Raw genomic sequence first — 15,830 nt, 5'->3', positions numbered from 1 at the left:
TCTACACCTGAACTGCCAGAACAACAGTCTCCTGATTTACAAATTAAGCACAAAGTCGGTGCAAATGGAGGTGGATAGGCTTGCTATGTGCAAATGTTTCTTTATTGAAAACAACAACGTGTAGTGTTTTATTTCACACTAACATTCTCACTTTGAGCAGTCATTCACATTTGAAGCAAAACCTCAATAAGCCTCAGAGGAGGCACTGGCAGTCAATTGTCCAACCTGAAGAATAAGTTTAACATCATTTCAACTCAACTACAATGACTACAGGCAGATACAAAAGACAAAATGTTGAAATGGTTCCTGTATCTGACTCATAATCATTCTTACTTTTGAAACTTTCAAGTTGGCTCTGATTTCTGTCATAAATACGTCCCCTAACTGGAACCTCCTCACTCAAGAACAAGTAAAGGTGAAGTCTGGCAGGATAAACTGACCTGTGACCAACTGCTGCTTTGACTAATAAAAGGCAAACTGACCTCAGATTCAAGGACATGTGTCATACATGGAGTTTTTTAAGTTTATAGACACAAAAATGAAATGAATGTAATTAAATATGCACAATATTATTCACTTGGCGTGGACCCCACAACTACATGAGACCTGACAAGTGTGTGTGAGAGGTGTGTCTAAAAGCCCAAAGACTGGACCCCACAACTACAAGAGACCTGACAAGTGTGTCTGCGAGAGACTGAACTACATTAAAAGACCAAAACCAGCATGTGCTTACACTGACCTTAACACAGCCAAAATGTACCTTCAAGTGCAAACACTTCAACAATTAAAAGCTTAAAAACTAAAGTAATAACAACCAAAGGACATGTAAAACAATTCAGACAAAAATCTGTACCTGCATCTGGGAGCATGGAGATCCCTGAGGGGCTTGTTCGGCAGATGTGGAGAGTTCAGCCTCAGAGGAGGCACTGGCAGTCAACTGTCCAACCTGAAGAATAAGTTTAACATCATTTCAACTCAACTACAATGACTACAGACAGATACAAAAGACAAAATGTTGAAATGTTTCCTGTATCTGACTCATAATCATTCTTACTTTTGATACTTTCAAGTTGGCTCTGATTTCTGTCATAAATATGTCCCCTAACTGGAACCTCCTCACTCAAGAACAAGTAAAGGTGAAGTCTGGCAGGATAAACTGACCTGTGACCAACTGCTGCTTTGACTAATAAAAGGCAAACTGACCTCAGATTCAAGGACATGTGTCATACATGGAGTTTTTTAAGTTTATGGACACAAAAATGAAATGAATGTAATTAAATATGCACAATATTATTCACTTGGCGTGGACCCCACAACTACATGAGACCTGACAAGTGTGTGTGCGAGAGGTGTTTCTAAAAGCCCAAAGACTGGACCCCACAACTACATGAGACCTGACAAGTGTGTGTGCGAGAGGTGTTTCTAAAAGCCCAAAGACTGGACCCCACAACTACATGAGACCTGACAAGTGTGTCTGCGAGAGACTGAACTACATTAAAAGACCAAAACCAGCATGTGCTTACACTGACCTTAACACAGCCAAAATGTACCTTCAAGTGCAAACACTTCAACAATTAAAAGCTTAAAAACTAAAGTAATAACAACCAAAGGACATGTAAAACAATTCAGACAAAAATCTGTACCTGCATCTGGGAGCATGGAGATCCCTGAGGGGCCTGTTCGGCAGATGTGGAGAGTTCAGCCTCAGAGGAGGCACTGGCAGTCAACTGTCCAACCTGAAGAATAAGTTTAACATCATTTCAACTCAACTACAATGACTACAGACAGATACAAAAGACAAAATGTTGAAATGTTTCCTGTATCTGACTCATAATCATTCTTACTTTTGAAACTTTCAAGTTGGCTCTGATTTCTGTCATAAATATGTCCCCTAACTGGAACCTCCTCACTCAAGAACAAGTAAAGGTGAAGTCTGGCAGGATAAACTGACCTGTGACCAACTGCTGCTTTGACTAATAAAAGGCAAACTGACCTCAGATTCAAGGACATGTGTCATACATGGAGTTTTTTAAGTTTATGGACACAAAAATGAAATGAATGTAATTAAATATGCACAATATTATTCACTTGGCGTGGACCCCACAACTACATGAGACCTGACAAGTGTGTGTGCGAGAGGTGTTTCTAAAAGCCCAAAGACTGGACCCCACAACTACATGAGACCTGACAATTGTGTGTGCGAGAGGTGTTTCTAAAAGCCCAAAGACTGGACCCCACAACTACATGAGACCTGACAAGTGTGTCTGCGAGAGACTGAACTACATTAAATGACCAAAACCAGCATGTGCTTACACTGACCTTAACACAGCCAAAATGTACCTTCAAGTGCACACACTTCAACAATTATTCATAGAGAAACAGCTTAAAAACTAAAGTAAGAGCAACTTAAAGACATGTAAAACAATTCAGACAAAAATAAGTACCTGCATCTGGGAGCATGGAGATCCCTGAGGGGCCTGTTCGGCAGATGTGGAGAGTTCAGCCTCAGAGGAGGCACTGGCAGTCAACTGTCCAACCTGAAGAATAAGTTTAACATCATTTCAACTCAACTACAATGACTACAGACAGATACAAAAGACAAAATGTTGAAATGTTTCCTGTATCTGACTCATAATCATTCTTACTTTTGAAACTTTCAAGTTGGCTCTGATTTCTGTCATAAATATGTCCCCTAACTGGAACCTCCTCACTCAAGAACAAGTAAAGGTGAAGTCTGGCAGGATAAACTGACCTGTGACCAACTGCTGCTTTGACTAGTAGAAGGCAAACTGACCTCAGATTCAAGGACATGTGTCATACATGGAGTTTTTTAAGTTTATAGACACAAAAATGAAATGAATGTAATTAAATATGCACAATATTATTCACTTGGCGTGGACCCCACAACTACATGAGACCTGACAAGTGTGTGTGAGAGGTGTGTCTAAAAGCCCAAAGACTGGACCCCACAACTACATAAGACCTGACAAGTGTGTCTGCGAGAGACTGAACTACATTAAAAGACCAAAACCAGCATGTGCTTACACTGACCTTAACACAGCCAAAATGTACCTTCAAGTGCAAACACTTCAACAATTAAAAGCTTAAAAACTAAAGTAAGAACAACCAAAAGACATGTAAAACAATTCAGACAAAAATCTGTACCTGCATCTGGGAGCATGGAGATCCCTGAGGGGCCTGTTCGGCAGATGTGGAGAGTTCAGCCTCAGAGGAGGCACTGGCAGTCAACTGTCCAACCTGAAGAATAAGTTTAACATCATTTCAACTCAACTACAATGACTACAGGCAGATACAAAAGACAAAATGTTGAAATGTTTCCTGTATCTGACTCATAATCATTCTTACTTTTGAAACTTTCAAGTTGGCTCTGATTTCTGTCATAAATACGTCCCCTAACTGGAACCTCCTCACTCAAGAACAAGTAAAGGTGAAGTCTGGCAGGATAAACTGACCTGTGACCAACTGCTGCTTTGACTAATAAAAGGCAAACTGACCTCAGATTCAAGGACATGTGTCATACATGGAGTTTTTTAAGTTTATAGACACAAAAATGAAATGAATGTAATTAAATATGCACAATATTATTCACTTGGCGTGGACCCCACAACTACATGAGACCTGACAAGTGTGTGTGCGAGAGGTGTTTCTAAAAGCCCAAAGACTGGACCCCACAACTACAAGAGACCTGACAAGTGTGTCTGCGAGAGACTGAACTACATTAAAAGACCAAAACCAGCATGTGCTTACACTGACCTTAACACAGCCAAAATGTACCTTCAAGTGCACACACTTCAACAATTATTCATAGAGAAACAGCTTAAAAACTAAAGTAAGAGCAACTTAAAGACATGTAACACAATTCAGACAAAAATCAGTACCTGCATCTGGGAGCATGGAGATCCCTGAGGGGCCTGTTCGGCAGATGTGGAGAGTTCAGCCTCAGAGGAGGCACTGGCAGTCAACTGTCCAACCTGAAGAATAAGTTTAACATCATTTCAACTCAACTACAATGACTACAGACAGATACAAAAGACAAAATGTTGAAATGTTTCCTGTATCTGACTCATAATCATTCTTACTTTTGAAACTTTCAAGTTGGCTCTGATTTCTGTCATAAATACGTCCCCTAACTGGAACCTCCTCACTCAAGAACAAGTAAAGGTGAAGTCTGGCAGGATAAACTGACCTGTGACCAACTGCTGCTTTGACTAGTAGAAGGCAAACTGACCTCAGATTCAAGGACATGTGTCATACATGGAGTTTTTTAAGTTTATGGACACAAAAATGAAATGAATGTAATTAAATATGCACAATATTATTCACTTGGCGTGGACCCCACAACTACATGAGACCTGACAAGTGTGTGTGCGAGAGGTGTTTCTAAAAGCCCAAAGACTGGACCCCACAACTACAAGAGACCTGACAAGTGTGTCTGCGAGAGACTGAACTACATTAAAAGACCAAAACCAGCATGTGCTTACACTGACCTTAACACAGCCAAAATGTACCTTCAAGTGCACACACTTCAACAATTATTCATAGAGAAACAGCTTAAAAACTAAAGTAAGAGCAACTTAAAGACATGTAAAACAATTCAGACAAAAATCAGTACCTGCATTTTGGAGCATGGAGATCCCTGAGGGGCCTGTTCGGCAGATGTGGAGAGTTCAGCCTCAGAGGAGGCACTGGCAGTCAACTGTCCAACCTGAAGAATAAGTTTAACATCATTTCAACTCAACTACAATGACTACAGGCAGAACAAAAGATAATAAGTAGTTCATGGAGAGAAAAGTGACAGTAATGTAACTGCATGTGTACAATATTATAGGGCTGCAACTAACAATTATTTTCATCATCAATTAATCGATGTTGATTATTTTCTCAATTAACTGATTAGTTGCTTGGTCCATAAAGTGTCAGTTGTTTTTTTTCTAATTTAATAATCATTTAATTATCGATAATTATCGATTGACCGATTTAGCATTGCAGCTGTACAATACTATTCCCTTGGTGTGTACTCCACAACTACAAGACACCGACAAGTGTGTGAGAGAGGTGAAGTTAAGGTAAATAAACCTTTTACTACATTGTATAGAGCAGGCATCTCAAACTCATTCCACAAAGGGCCGTGTGGCTGCAGGTTTTTCCTCCAACCAATCAAGAGGATGCAGTCTGACCAATCAGCTGTCTGAAGACTGAGATCAGCTCATGAAATGAGTCAAGTCTGGCGTGCTGCTGCTTGGTTGAAGAAAACCTTCAGCCACTCGGCCCTTTGTGGAATGAGTTTGAGACCTGTGGTATAGAGTAACCTTTACCCGAGAGTGCAATGCTATCCTGAACCAGGCAAAACTTAAAATAATGTTCACATTCATGCCAATATGCACCGTCAACAATCTCTCTTCCACTCGAAGAGAGTGGAGTCAAAATTAATGTTGCTGCCAATCATTGACCCATCTCAGGGCCTAAGAATAATAATGATAATAATCAAATAATTCTTGAAATGTATTATCTGGAAATCATTTTAGCTTTGTTTTTTTTTCTATAAAAAAAACAGTGGATACTGGCATCTAAAGGGTTAAAATCCCCAAAATATAATTAATATTTGATATGTATATTTCAGGCCGAAGTAGTTGAAAAATATTGAATCATCTAAAGTGGAAGAAAATATGAATATGTTTTTACAGCAGTTTTTGGGAAGTTGACATTTTTTTTGTCATTATGGACAAATGCGTTAGTTTATTGAAGGATCTCTTTATTAATAAATCAGCCGCAGGGCCGTCAAAAATAAGCTGGCCTGTCTCGTTGTCAAGCCACACTTTCACCATTAATTTCATGTCAAATCAGAATGAATCCCTCCTTGAGTTACATTAATCACACACTTGTTTAGTGTTTTATTAATTGAAGCAATGATGAAACTGACCATACTAACCACCGTTTTAACCTGACACGTGCCAGCAGCGACCACACTGTTAGCCAACTAGCCAGCTAGCCAATTAGCCAGCTAGCTTGACCTCGGTAGCATAACGTAGCTGTCCCTCCAGTTGGCTTACTAACTGTTTGAAAACGTAACCACCTCTGTTACTAGCAAGAAATGATAACTGTGGTAATTCACTCGTATCTTAATGTTCACGTAGCACAACTTACCTTTTCACAGACACTTGTCCCAGCCATCCGCACACACCAACACGCCCACGTAAATTGCTTCTCTCCACGTTAGCTCCTCACGTGAGTCGGGTCAAGGAGCACTTGTTTTGTATAGTGAGCACATCCTGTAAGGGTGGTAATGCTGTCGTCTGTAGGACTCCGCCGTCCGCCAACGCAATCTTATGAGGGGCCGTGCAAGCCATAATTCATTCAGGCCCTCTCACGTACTGTCCTTTCACAGACACATATTTTTACTCTCACATTAATTTATTTTCATTCTTACACCAACACATTTTTATTTTCATATTTATATATTTTTACCCCGCGACCCCAAAAGAGATAAGCGGCATAAAAAATGGATGGATGGATTTATATATTTTTACTCACACATTCATACATTTTACTCTCATATTCATATATTTTCACTCACTCCATATATTTTACTCTCATATTCATATATTTTCACCGACACATTCATACATTTTGAAAGCTGAATTCATGTTGTTTCACCATTTACTATAACCTGTTTCTTCATTTAGAACCATGGCAATCATCATCATCATCATCATCATCATCATCATTATGTTAAGAAAAAATAATTCAATTCAATCTTAATATTGAATTAATTAAGAACTCTCTCTGTTTCCTGGTGGTTTGTGTGGCTCCAGTTCGAACCCTTGTCCATAACACTCATATTTAGATATTTTCACTCACAAATTCATACATTTTGCTCTCATGCACATGTGGCCAATGTATATTTAATATTTTGAATAATATATGTATATAAGAAGAAGATGTATGTATGTGTGAGGGACAGAGTATAATAGAAAAGGAAGTACAGTGGAAATGGAAGGCAGGTCATTTTATCGCACTTTGATTGACTGAGAAGTTAGACCAGGGTCATGTTCAGGTCAGATCAGCATGGACAGGAGAGATGAGGCTGCAGCAGGCCATTGGGGTTTTAAGAAATATTTTATCTTCCCCTGAGACTGTCACATCTTTGTCCTTGTCCATTGAGTGCCAGAGAACAGGCTCATCTGCACCTAACATTACTCGCAGCGCAGTGGAAAGTGAGATGAGAGAACTTTTCAGGCCTCACAACTCCCAAGTCGCTTCAGCGGGCCAAGTGGCTAACATTACACTCGGCCAAACTGGAGGATTGCAGCAGTCTTTACTATATCAGACTCAGCAACACTTTGGCAACTGGAGCTCCCAGGCAAGGAAGAGGTGAGAACAATGTACATGGCAGCTTAACAGGAAGTTATCAACCTACTGACTGTAAATCCTAAATCTAAGTTTGCTAATTTAGCAACACACTTTGGCACCACAGTCAATGTTGTAGTATTAGTTAATGTTTTCAAAAAACATGTCCATAGTAAAAAATAATAAGGGTTAATTAAAAAATTAATCAAATGACAGAAAATATTGGAAGCTATTTTGTATTTATAAGCTGACCATAAGAGGGGTGTTGATTTGTTAGTTTTTAACAGGGGGGATGGTCCAGTGGGATTTTGTTACAGAGGTGGCTTGGCCTGTTGGTGTATTGCAGAACAAACACTATATTATAGCAATATTATAGGAATACTACAGGAAGCAGTGTGTAAATGATCCTCTCACTCTTCTGCAAATACATGTTGCTATTTGTCATTTTCAGGATGAAGGTGACACTAGGATAGACTATATAGACTACAATATAGTATAGACTTAAGTATTTATAGTACATAGGCTAATTTAGAGAATATTATAGATCCGAGATGAACAGAACGGCCGAACTGAGAGAAAAGGGCGCAATCACAAATCCGTCTACTACTACAGGGCCATGGATTTATCAATACACAGCACAGGTAGGCTACTGATCTTCCAGAGCCATGGTCAGGGTCATAGATTCTAACTTGCACAAAACTCAGTCAGATAAAGGATGAGTCAGCAGACTAGACTGACATGTTCAACTAAACAACCCCTCTGCCCCTGCACTCTGCCCACTACTAGGGGACGGAGAGGTGAGATGGCAGGTTACAAGGGGGAGGCATTGTGGTAATTTTGTTAACAAGTGGGATGGCATCCCCCCTCATCATCCCTCAAATTGCCGACTAAATGATGCTCTCTCTCTCTCTCTCTCCCTCTGAGGTTACATTACTTTTGACTGAATATCCTTTATTAATGTATGTAGCAGTAGCTACATTACCCAAGGAAAGCACTGGTTAAGGTTACTGTTATTTTGGTTAATAGATTTAAGTTGATGAGCTTAATCTTGCTAGAAAAGGTCAGTCAAAGGCTTTGTTGTGTATGAGTCAGTACTACAACATTGTAGAGCAGGTGAGGATGGACATGGCTGACACTCTTGTGTATTTTAAGTTAAGGCTATTCCTGCATTACCTCCAACTTGGTACCATTGCGTTGTGTAAAGTGTAGCAAATTACCCTCTAAGAAAGACTAACAAGGGTATAAGAATGGAAAATAAAGATGCATTGTTCTTCTAATAACTAATAATTCTAATAACAGTGATATGGCTTCACCCTAGATTGCAGTACAGTTTTCTTCTAATGAGCAGCAAATTACCCTGTAATAAGGTGAAACTATGTTGAATAAAAACCCATTCAGTGTAGTATCTGATTGTTTTATAAGCTGTGTCTGGTATATATTGTAGTTGCTTATATTGTATAAATAGCATAGGCCCTCAAGCTATGTTGGTGGCATTAAATGTGGTGTTTAAATATATTTGGTTGTACAGTGGCTAATTTGGATTGAGTAAAATACAGAAGCAGGCTCAGTCATTCCATATCAGAATATTGTCAGAACTACAGACCATTGTCACATTGTTCAGCCCTAAGTGATGGTAACATTAGCAACTCTTATTGCCTTATTTCAAGTAAAAACAGTATTATTTTAGCTTGTTGTAGGAGAGCCTTTTATGCTTTCTACATCTATGTTCTTGTTCATGTTCTTGTTTTGATAGGAGTTACGGTTAAGTCAGCATAAGCCCAAATGTGAGACTAGTGCAGAGGCAGAAAATGGCTGTTTTCCCTCCACGTTTCTGTCTGCCCCTGTCTATCTGACTGGGGGGCCCCTATCGTCAATGGCAACCACCTCAAGTTGCTGTGGCAACCTCTGAGCCTCAGTCCTTCTCTGAGCACTCCTCTGCCACACTCACAAACACATATGTAGCTTCAGCTGCAGCTATGTGGCTGATTCAAATGATCAACTCGTCATCAAGCTCTGCAGTGGCTTGATAACGAGCCACTAATCTTATCTTACTATTACTGGTGAGTTTGAAATGGTAGTAATGTAATGAGTGATATTGTTCTGTTAGCATTAGCCACAATGCTAACAGCGGCTAATGCTAACATGAGGTCCTATGAACTTGTTGGTGCATACAGGTTTGACTTTTCATATCAGGTTGTTGTGCTAATATGCTAATGATTAGCATGCTAATGCTAACATGCTAACCTACAGTAAAATGATTCTTAAATGCATTCTAATGGTGTTTGAGATCTTTTCAATATGCTATTTGACATGCTAATGTTAGCTTGGCATTAGCCGCTTTTAGCATTGTCATAATTTACACACTCCGGCAGTAGCCCCCATGGTCCTTTCGAAATTTCCCCAGGGAAATTAACATCAGGATAAGATGAGCAAGCCTTGCACGTGTATTTCCTGGTTTGAGGATGACTAATTGTAATTTGGCTGCTTGAGCATGCTCAGTAAGCTGAGTGTGTGTGAAAAGTGTGCTTGTGCATTACCGGCCCCGACCACTAGAGGCCGATACTGAGTTACTTCTGCTAAGCACACTTAAGCACACTGTGTTGGTAAAAGTGCATTGTGAGGTCATGCCTGAAAACTTTACAGGGCATTATTTTGACCTTCTTTTCACTGAATTAGCTGTTATCGTTGTGGGGTCCAGGATTTTGGACCCCACAAAGATTTTGGACCCCACACTGTGACTGTGCTGTCAGGTGCTGGACCCCACCATGTGATAAAGACAAACACACACACACACACACACACACACACACACACACACACACACACACACACACACACACGAGTCATGCTTCTATCATCCATCATTAAGTTGACTTACACTCATTTAAAAATGTAATTATCTACTAATGAGGACTTGCACTTTGTCCCCATAAGGAAGGCGAGTCCCCACAATGTGACTGTGTGAACACACTTACGTCGCACACTGTGAGTAATGCACACGCACACACACACACGGGACAGACTGATGCTTCCGTAGCAGAACGCCGTCACATTGATCGGTTAAAGCTTCAAACACACGGACACTGTGTGACGTTTAATTTAAAGTTAACACTTGCAGTTTGGAGTGTGATGGCGGATAATTCAAACCAGAGCAGCACGCTGAGGTCGCTGTCACAGCCACTCTACGTCTACTGTTTGGCCTGTGGTCTAACGAGCACATGGGCCGTCCAACAACATGATACACACGCCAACGAGAGCATTATTAATGTTGATTATTTTAATTCACATAACCTTTGAGTGGCATCATTTTCTCCCTCATTCTGTACACAGCGCTCATCAGAGGGACGACCTGCGCTGAGTGTAACGTCGATCAATCGCTCACCTGGAAGCAAGGCTGGCTCATGACGGCCAGCGGCCGGGCCTCTGGGGTGTAGGAGTGTCTTCTGATTCCTGCCACGCCCTCAGGGATGGTCAGGTGAGGCGAGGGGGGCGGGTCTTCTGTCGGCTGGTGATAGCGAAGCAGCTTCGAGGAGGGAGCGTATCCTCTTCTGCCTGCGTGCATCACGCACAGATAAAGCTTGTAAAAGCTGGGAAGCGTTACCATGTTATTACAACATTGTTTTCACAACGGATTTATCAGCAGGTTTTATTGTTTGGGCCACAAAATGTCAGTTAATAGTGACTGAAGTTCAAAAATGTGCCAAAGGGCACGGCTTACTCACCTATACCTAAAACTACAGCACCTGCATTTAGCTGCTGGTTGGTGCAATAACAACAAACACCCTACAGATGGCGCCAAAAAACTGCATTTAAGGAAAGCTATTCAACACCAGCAGAGTCCATCGTTCCCTGGTTTTTAAGGACAAAACGTCCCTTTAAAGACACTGAGACACTGCAGGTAATGATTCCTGCTCTCTACATTTCTCTTACATTTCACTTGGTCAGCTTCATTTCATGACCTGCTAATGGAAAGAAAATATCACAATGCAGCCAACAGGTGCAGGTGAGAAGCTGACATAAGCGACAAAGCTTAAGGTTCTTCAGCAGCAGCAGGATGTTGGTTCTTACCTCCTGCGTCGACCAGCCACCTTCGTTTGTCTCCTCGACTGTCTGCCTCGCTGATAATGGCCACCAGCTCCCCTTTGGCCAGGTTCAGGTCCAGGTCCCGGCTGCCCACCACCGTCCCCGTCACCTGGTAGATCTTTCCAGAACCGTGTTTATCGGTCAGCTGCTTCACACGGCGCTGAGAGGATGGACTCAGAGGCTGACAAGACAACACGCGAGGAAGAAGAGAGCGTAGAGTGAAACATCAGGAAACTGAGGATCAATGAGATGCAATGAAGGTAAAAAGGGCGAGACAAGCAGAGCAGGAGCAGCAGCCCCTGGGACTAAAAGTTGTGGGTACTTTAAATTTCAGCCTGGTGTCAGAATGACAGCTTAGCAAAACATTTCCTGCTCGCTGAATCCGGGAAGTGATGGAGAAAGTTGCAGAACAAGAAGAGTCGGAGTCTTCTCATCTGTGACTGATTTGTAATTACACATGAATGATGTCAAGAAATGATGCAGACAACTTGGACAGCATGGTGGACAATTAGGAGCACAGAGCAAAACAGGGCCGCAACTACCAATCGTTCTCATTATTGATTTATCTGCCGTTAATTAACTCACAAATAACTGGTAATAAGCTGTTAAGATCTAAGCTAAGGTTGTCATATAAACCTATTCCAGAGGATGACATCACTGCTCTTTCAGTGGGTTATTTATGCAGGTTTCCCAGCAGGTGACCCAGTTCAAGACGTCTGACAGGTTGTCGAGCAGGAAAAACAAGCAGCAGGAGCACGCGTGACAGAAAACAGGTGAGCAATGACCTGCAGAAACCTACTGTCAATCATCCCTCTCACACATTAACACACACAGTTTAACACCGCTGCTACTCCAGACCGCTAACGAGCTAATGTTAGCATGCTAGCACCCCATGTTCAGCCTTTGACAGAAAGTTGGTCATCAGTTTTTCACTGTTTAATCCTGACATGAAGAGCTGCACAGGGGTTAAAACAGACCTGCTTGTGGAGAAGGATGAAAGGTCAGGGGTCAGTGTAATTAGGACAGTTCTGTGGCAACAGATCTGATAGCTGCTAGCCCGAGTTTAACTGAATGAACTGAGAGAGAAAAGCTCACTATGGACTGCGAAGTAAACACAAAGAGCTTCAAAAGAGAGAGAGGATCATTTTAAACAACCTGCGCCTCCTCCTGACTCCTGCTGCATGCACAATTTCATTCCTCTCATTTCTTTATACGGTCTCTCGTCTCGGTCGCACTGTGTCGGGCAGTTTGCATGCAGCTGTTAAACTGTTCAAACATCAAAGGCCATAAAGTCACCGCTGAACGTCCTTTACTGCAGGGTCTGAGGTGTGCTGACTTTCGGACAGGACACTGGTGTCTCCTGTGACATTTTGTCCAATGACAGTTTGTTGTGCTGATTGTGTTTTTAATGATATTGTTCATTTATGGTCTCTTTGTCTGGCTGTTAGCATTTGATCTCTCTTTGATTAAACAGCCCCAAAAACACACTGTGTCAGGTCCGTCTGTACCAACCTGGACGACGGGCGCGTTGAGCGTGTCCTCTACACTTCGACACAGAGTCTCCAGCCTCCTCGCTCCTTCCAGCACTGCAGACTCTGCCCATGCCCAGAATGCACTGGGGCTGAGAGAGCTGTGAGGGAGCTGGAGGAGAGACGGAGGAAGAGACAGAATGAGCAGAGAAATGAAATGAAACCTTTCTATCCTCAGTGGTTGGCGGTGTCTTTCTTACTTTTGATTGGCCGTAAGATGCAAGTAATGACTTTCTCGTCTCACTGAGGGACTAAACATCCTGCTAACATCTCCAGAAAGCTCAGCACTGTCTTGAACAACAATTGATTACATCCTGGTGCCAAAACTATTTTCCTGCTTTATCTTATCATCAGTGCGGAGGCAGAAGGCGGTAAGACATTGTGAGATTACCTGTTGCGCGAAGCTCTGGAACAGCTGCTCCATGTCTGAGGCGAGGTCTCTGTGCAGACAGCTGAACGTCCCCAACATGCTCCAGATCATCTGCAGAGCCAGACCGTTGAACTGAGGAAGCTCATTGAGGAGCAGCGTGTTGATTGTTCTGCAAGAGGAGGAGAGGTTGACGTGGAAGCTGAAGTCTGTGATAACCAGTAATTATGTCCTTATAATATTGGATTTAATCAACATGTGATCCTTTACTTACATGAGCTCCACGAGCTCAAACTGCATTTTTAACATAACTCCGTTTTTAGCACAACTTCTGAAGGGTGTAATCATACAGATTTCAGAGGAGGAGGCTGTAAAAATAGTCGCTGTCTGGATTCACACTGACTCACACAGACTGGGCTTTGTTAGCTACAGTCAGCTGAACGAAGATGAATTCAAACACATCAAGTTACAAATCTGCACCTTTTATTTTACCACTAATTCAGCATTTTGTCGTGTCTCTTCCGCCCCTGCAGAATGTGAAAACAACCTTTCCTTCATAGTACTTTCTGAAGTCTGATCGGGGTCAGGACTCATGTGGACAGACGCTCTGTCTCCCTGTGGACAGACCTTCCAGCCATCAGTCCAGCCTGCGACTTTAACGATGCCTCTCTTCACCTGTACGTGTTGGCCACAGCCTGCTCGTCGTAGCTCAGGCTGGACTTGTCACAGATCACTTCGTAGTCGAGCAGCTTGTCCAGCCTTTTCCTGATCAGGTTCCTCGGGCCCACCAGGAGGTCACGGAGCGCGCACAGCGGCTTGTGGATTAACGTCCTCAACCTCTTCTCCTACACGGAAGCAGAGAGGATGCTCCTGGTTAATGCGGCCCAATAAATCCATCATTTCAGACGGACACGTTATTTTTGACACTGTGCTTTTGTAGCTGTTTTTGGTTTTCGCTGTTGTACTGCTGCATGAACTCAAGCAAAGAAAGTGATGAGGCTGTCAGGTACACTCACAAATGTGGGAAGAATCCACTGTCGGAGAGCTGTGGTGATCTCCTTGTAGCAAATCGGTGCTTTCTCTCCGTCCATATCAAAATCAAACTCCTCTGTTTTGCAGGACAGGAACCCCTGCAGACCAACATGAGAGGAGGAGCCGTCAAAACCTGCTAAGGTCTCAGCCTGCTGTTCAGGTTTGGCTGATTCTGATTCTATGAAGAAACTGTGGGTTTACTGATTTCACCAGTGTATGTTTGTTTTGAGCTTTCAGACTGGTTGCCATGTCCAAATTAGAGGTTGTTAAGAGATGCTGTTTGGTGAAAATAGAAGAGAATTATCCCAGCGAGAGGACATTGCTCCTGGCTTGGTCAACTGGTTTTGTTTTATTAGGAAAATGTGAAGAACAAGGAGGTCACAGTTCTGCTTCTGGTTGGGTGGGAACAGAAAGAGGAAAAACAAGATAATTTTGGAGTGGAAGATACACAGAAACTCGTGTGTTTGACATCAGGGACTTCAGGAGCATCTGAGTTTACACGCTGTGACTCATCAACACGCTCAAGAATAAGTTATGTTCCACTTGTTCCACTTGGCCTCTGCTCACAAGAGACTGCAGGAGATTAATAAGACAAGCACTCTCTTCACCCCTCATTCAAGACCTGCAGATGCTCTTCAGCAAGGCATTAAACCCCCAGACCTGATGCACTGCTTAGACACAAAGACTGAAGTGAGACACGAGCAGCGGTTTGCAGACAGTGACACAGATGATCTGCAGTGTGAAAGCAAACAACAGAACACATTTACATTCACAGATTCCTGATTGGCAGTGAGCAGCTGCACTGGACCAATCTGGGGTTTAGTGCCTTGCACAAAGGCCAATAATTCCTGACAGATGGGAGGATATTCAGTGCATCCCTCCTCTGTTGACCTACAGTGTCTATCACAATGATACACCCTCATCCCACCAACAACAACAAAACATCAAAGCTCAAACTTCATCTAAACATCTTCTGACGAGGTTGCCACCAAATACTGCAGGACTGCCTCTTCCTGCAAAGCTTATTTAAAGCATAAAAAACAGTTTTAACATATAAACACTAAAAATGTCAAATAAGAGGCATTCATCTATGAGCTGGCAAAATGTGGAGTAAACCTGTAGGTGGTGCAGGTACGTCTCCACGTTCTCCAGCAGCTGCAGGATCCCATGCTCCAGGACATAGAAGAAACCCTCCAGGGCGTCAAACTCCCCGTCCACCAGCTACAGCACAGGGAGACACGAGGTGAAGAGACACCTTTAAACCCTGTGGGTCCTTTCTTAAGACGTCACGCAGTTCTGATCTGTGCATTTCAAACAGAAAATCACTTCTACTCTCCTGTAGGCTCTTACTTCTCATTAAAGGTGGTTCTGATTTGGCTGGTGATTTTAGAGCTGAAGCATATTTTTCAGTCGCATTAAATCACTCAAAAGCTAAAGGATTCAAATGTACA

At 42.3% G+C, this 15,830-nt stretch overlaps 1 protein-coding gene across 2 annotated transcripts in view; it reads right to left on the bottom strand.

Annotated features, from left to right (window-relative positions):
* The window catches only part of arhgef37 (Rho guanine nucleotide exchange factor (GEF) 37), a 32,771-nt gene that overhangs the window by 6,362 nt on the left and 10,579 nt on the right, over positions 1-15,830 (bottom strand). For both annotated transcript variants that reach the window (XM_070962270.1, XM_070962271.1), the window contains 7 exons: positions 15,496-15,600; positions 14,364-14,477; positions 14,023-14,192; positions 13,372-13,519; positions 12,964-13,092; positions 11,437-11,632; positions 10,751-10,920 (listed from right to left, as the gene is read on the bottom strand). In XM_070962270.1, coding sequence (XP_070818371.1) covers positions 10,751-10,920; positions 11,437-11,632; positions 12,964-13,092; positions 13,372-13,519; positions 14,023-14,192; positions 14,364-14,477; positions 15,496-15,600 — 1,032 coding nt within the window. The remainder of the gene's footprint in view (positions 1-10,750; positions 10,921-11,436; positions 11,633-12,963; positions 13,093-13,371; positions 13,520-14,022; positions 14,193-14,363; positions 14,478-15,495; positions 15,601-15,830) is intronic.

The sequence above is a fragment of the Chaetodon trifascialis genome, chromosome 5 (genome assembly GCF_039877785.1).
Source record: "Chaetodon trifascialis isolate fChaTrf1 chromosome 5, fChaTrf1.hap1, whole genome shotgun sequence".
In the NCBI taxonomy this organism is placed as follows: domain Eukaryota; kingdom Metazoa; phylum Chordata; class Actinopteri; order Chaetodontiformes; family Chaetodontidae; genus Chaetodon; species Chaetodon trifascialis.
Note: the sequence above shows the minus strand (reverse complement) of the source record. Positions and strands in the feature narration are given on the sequence as shown.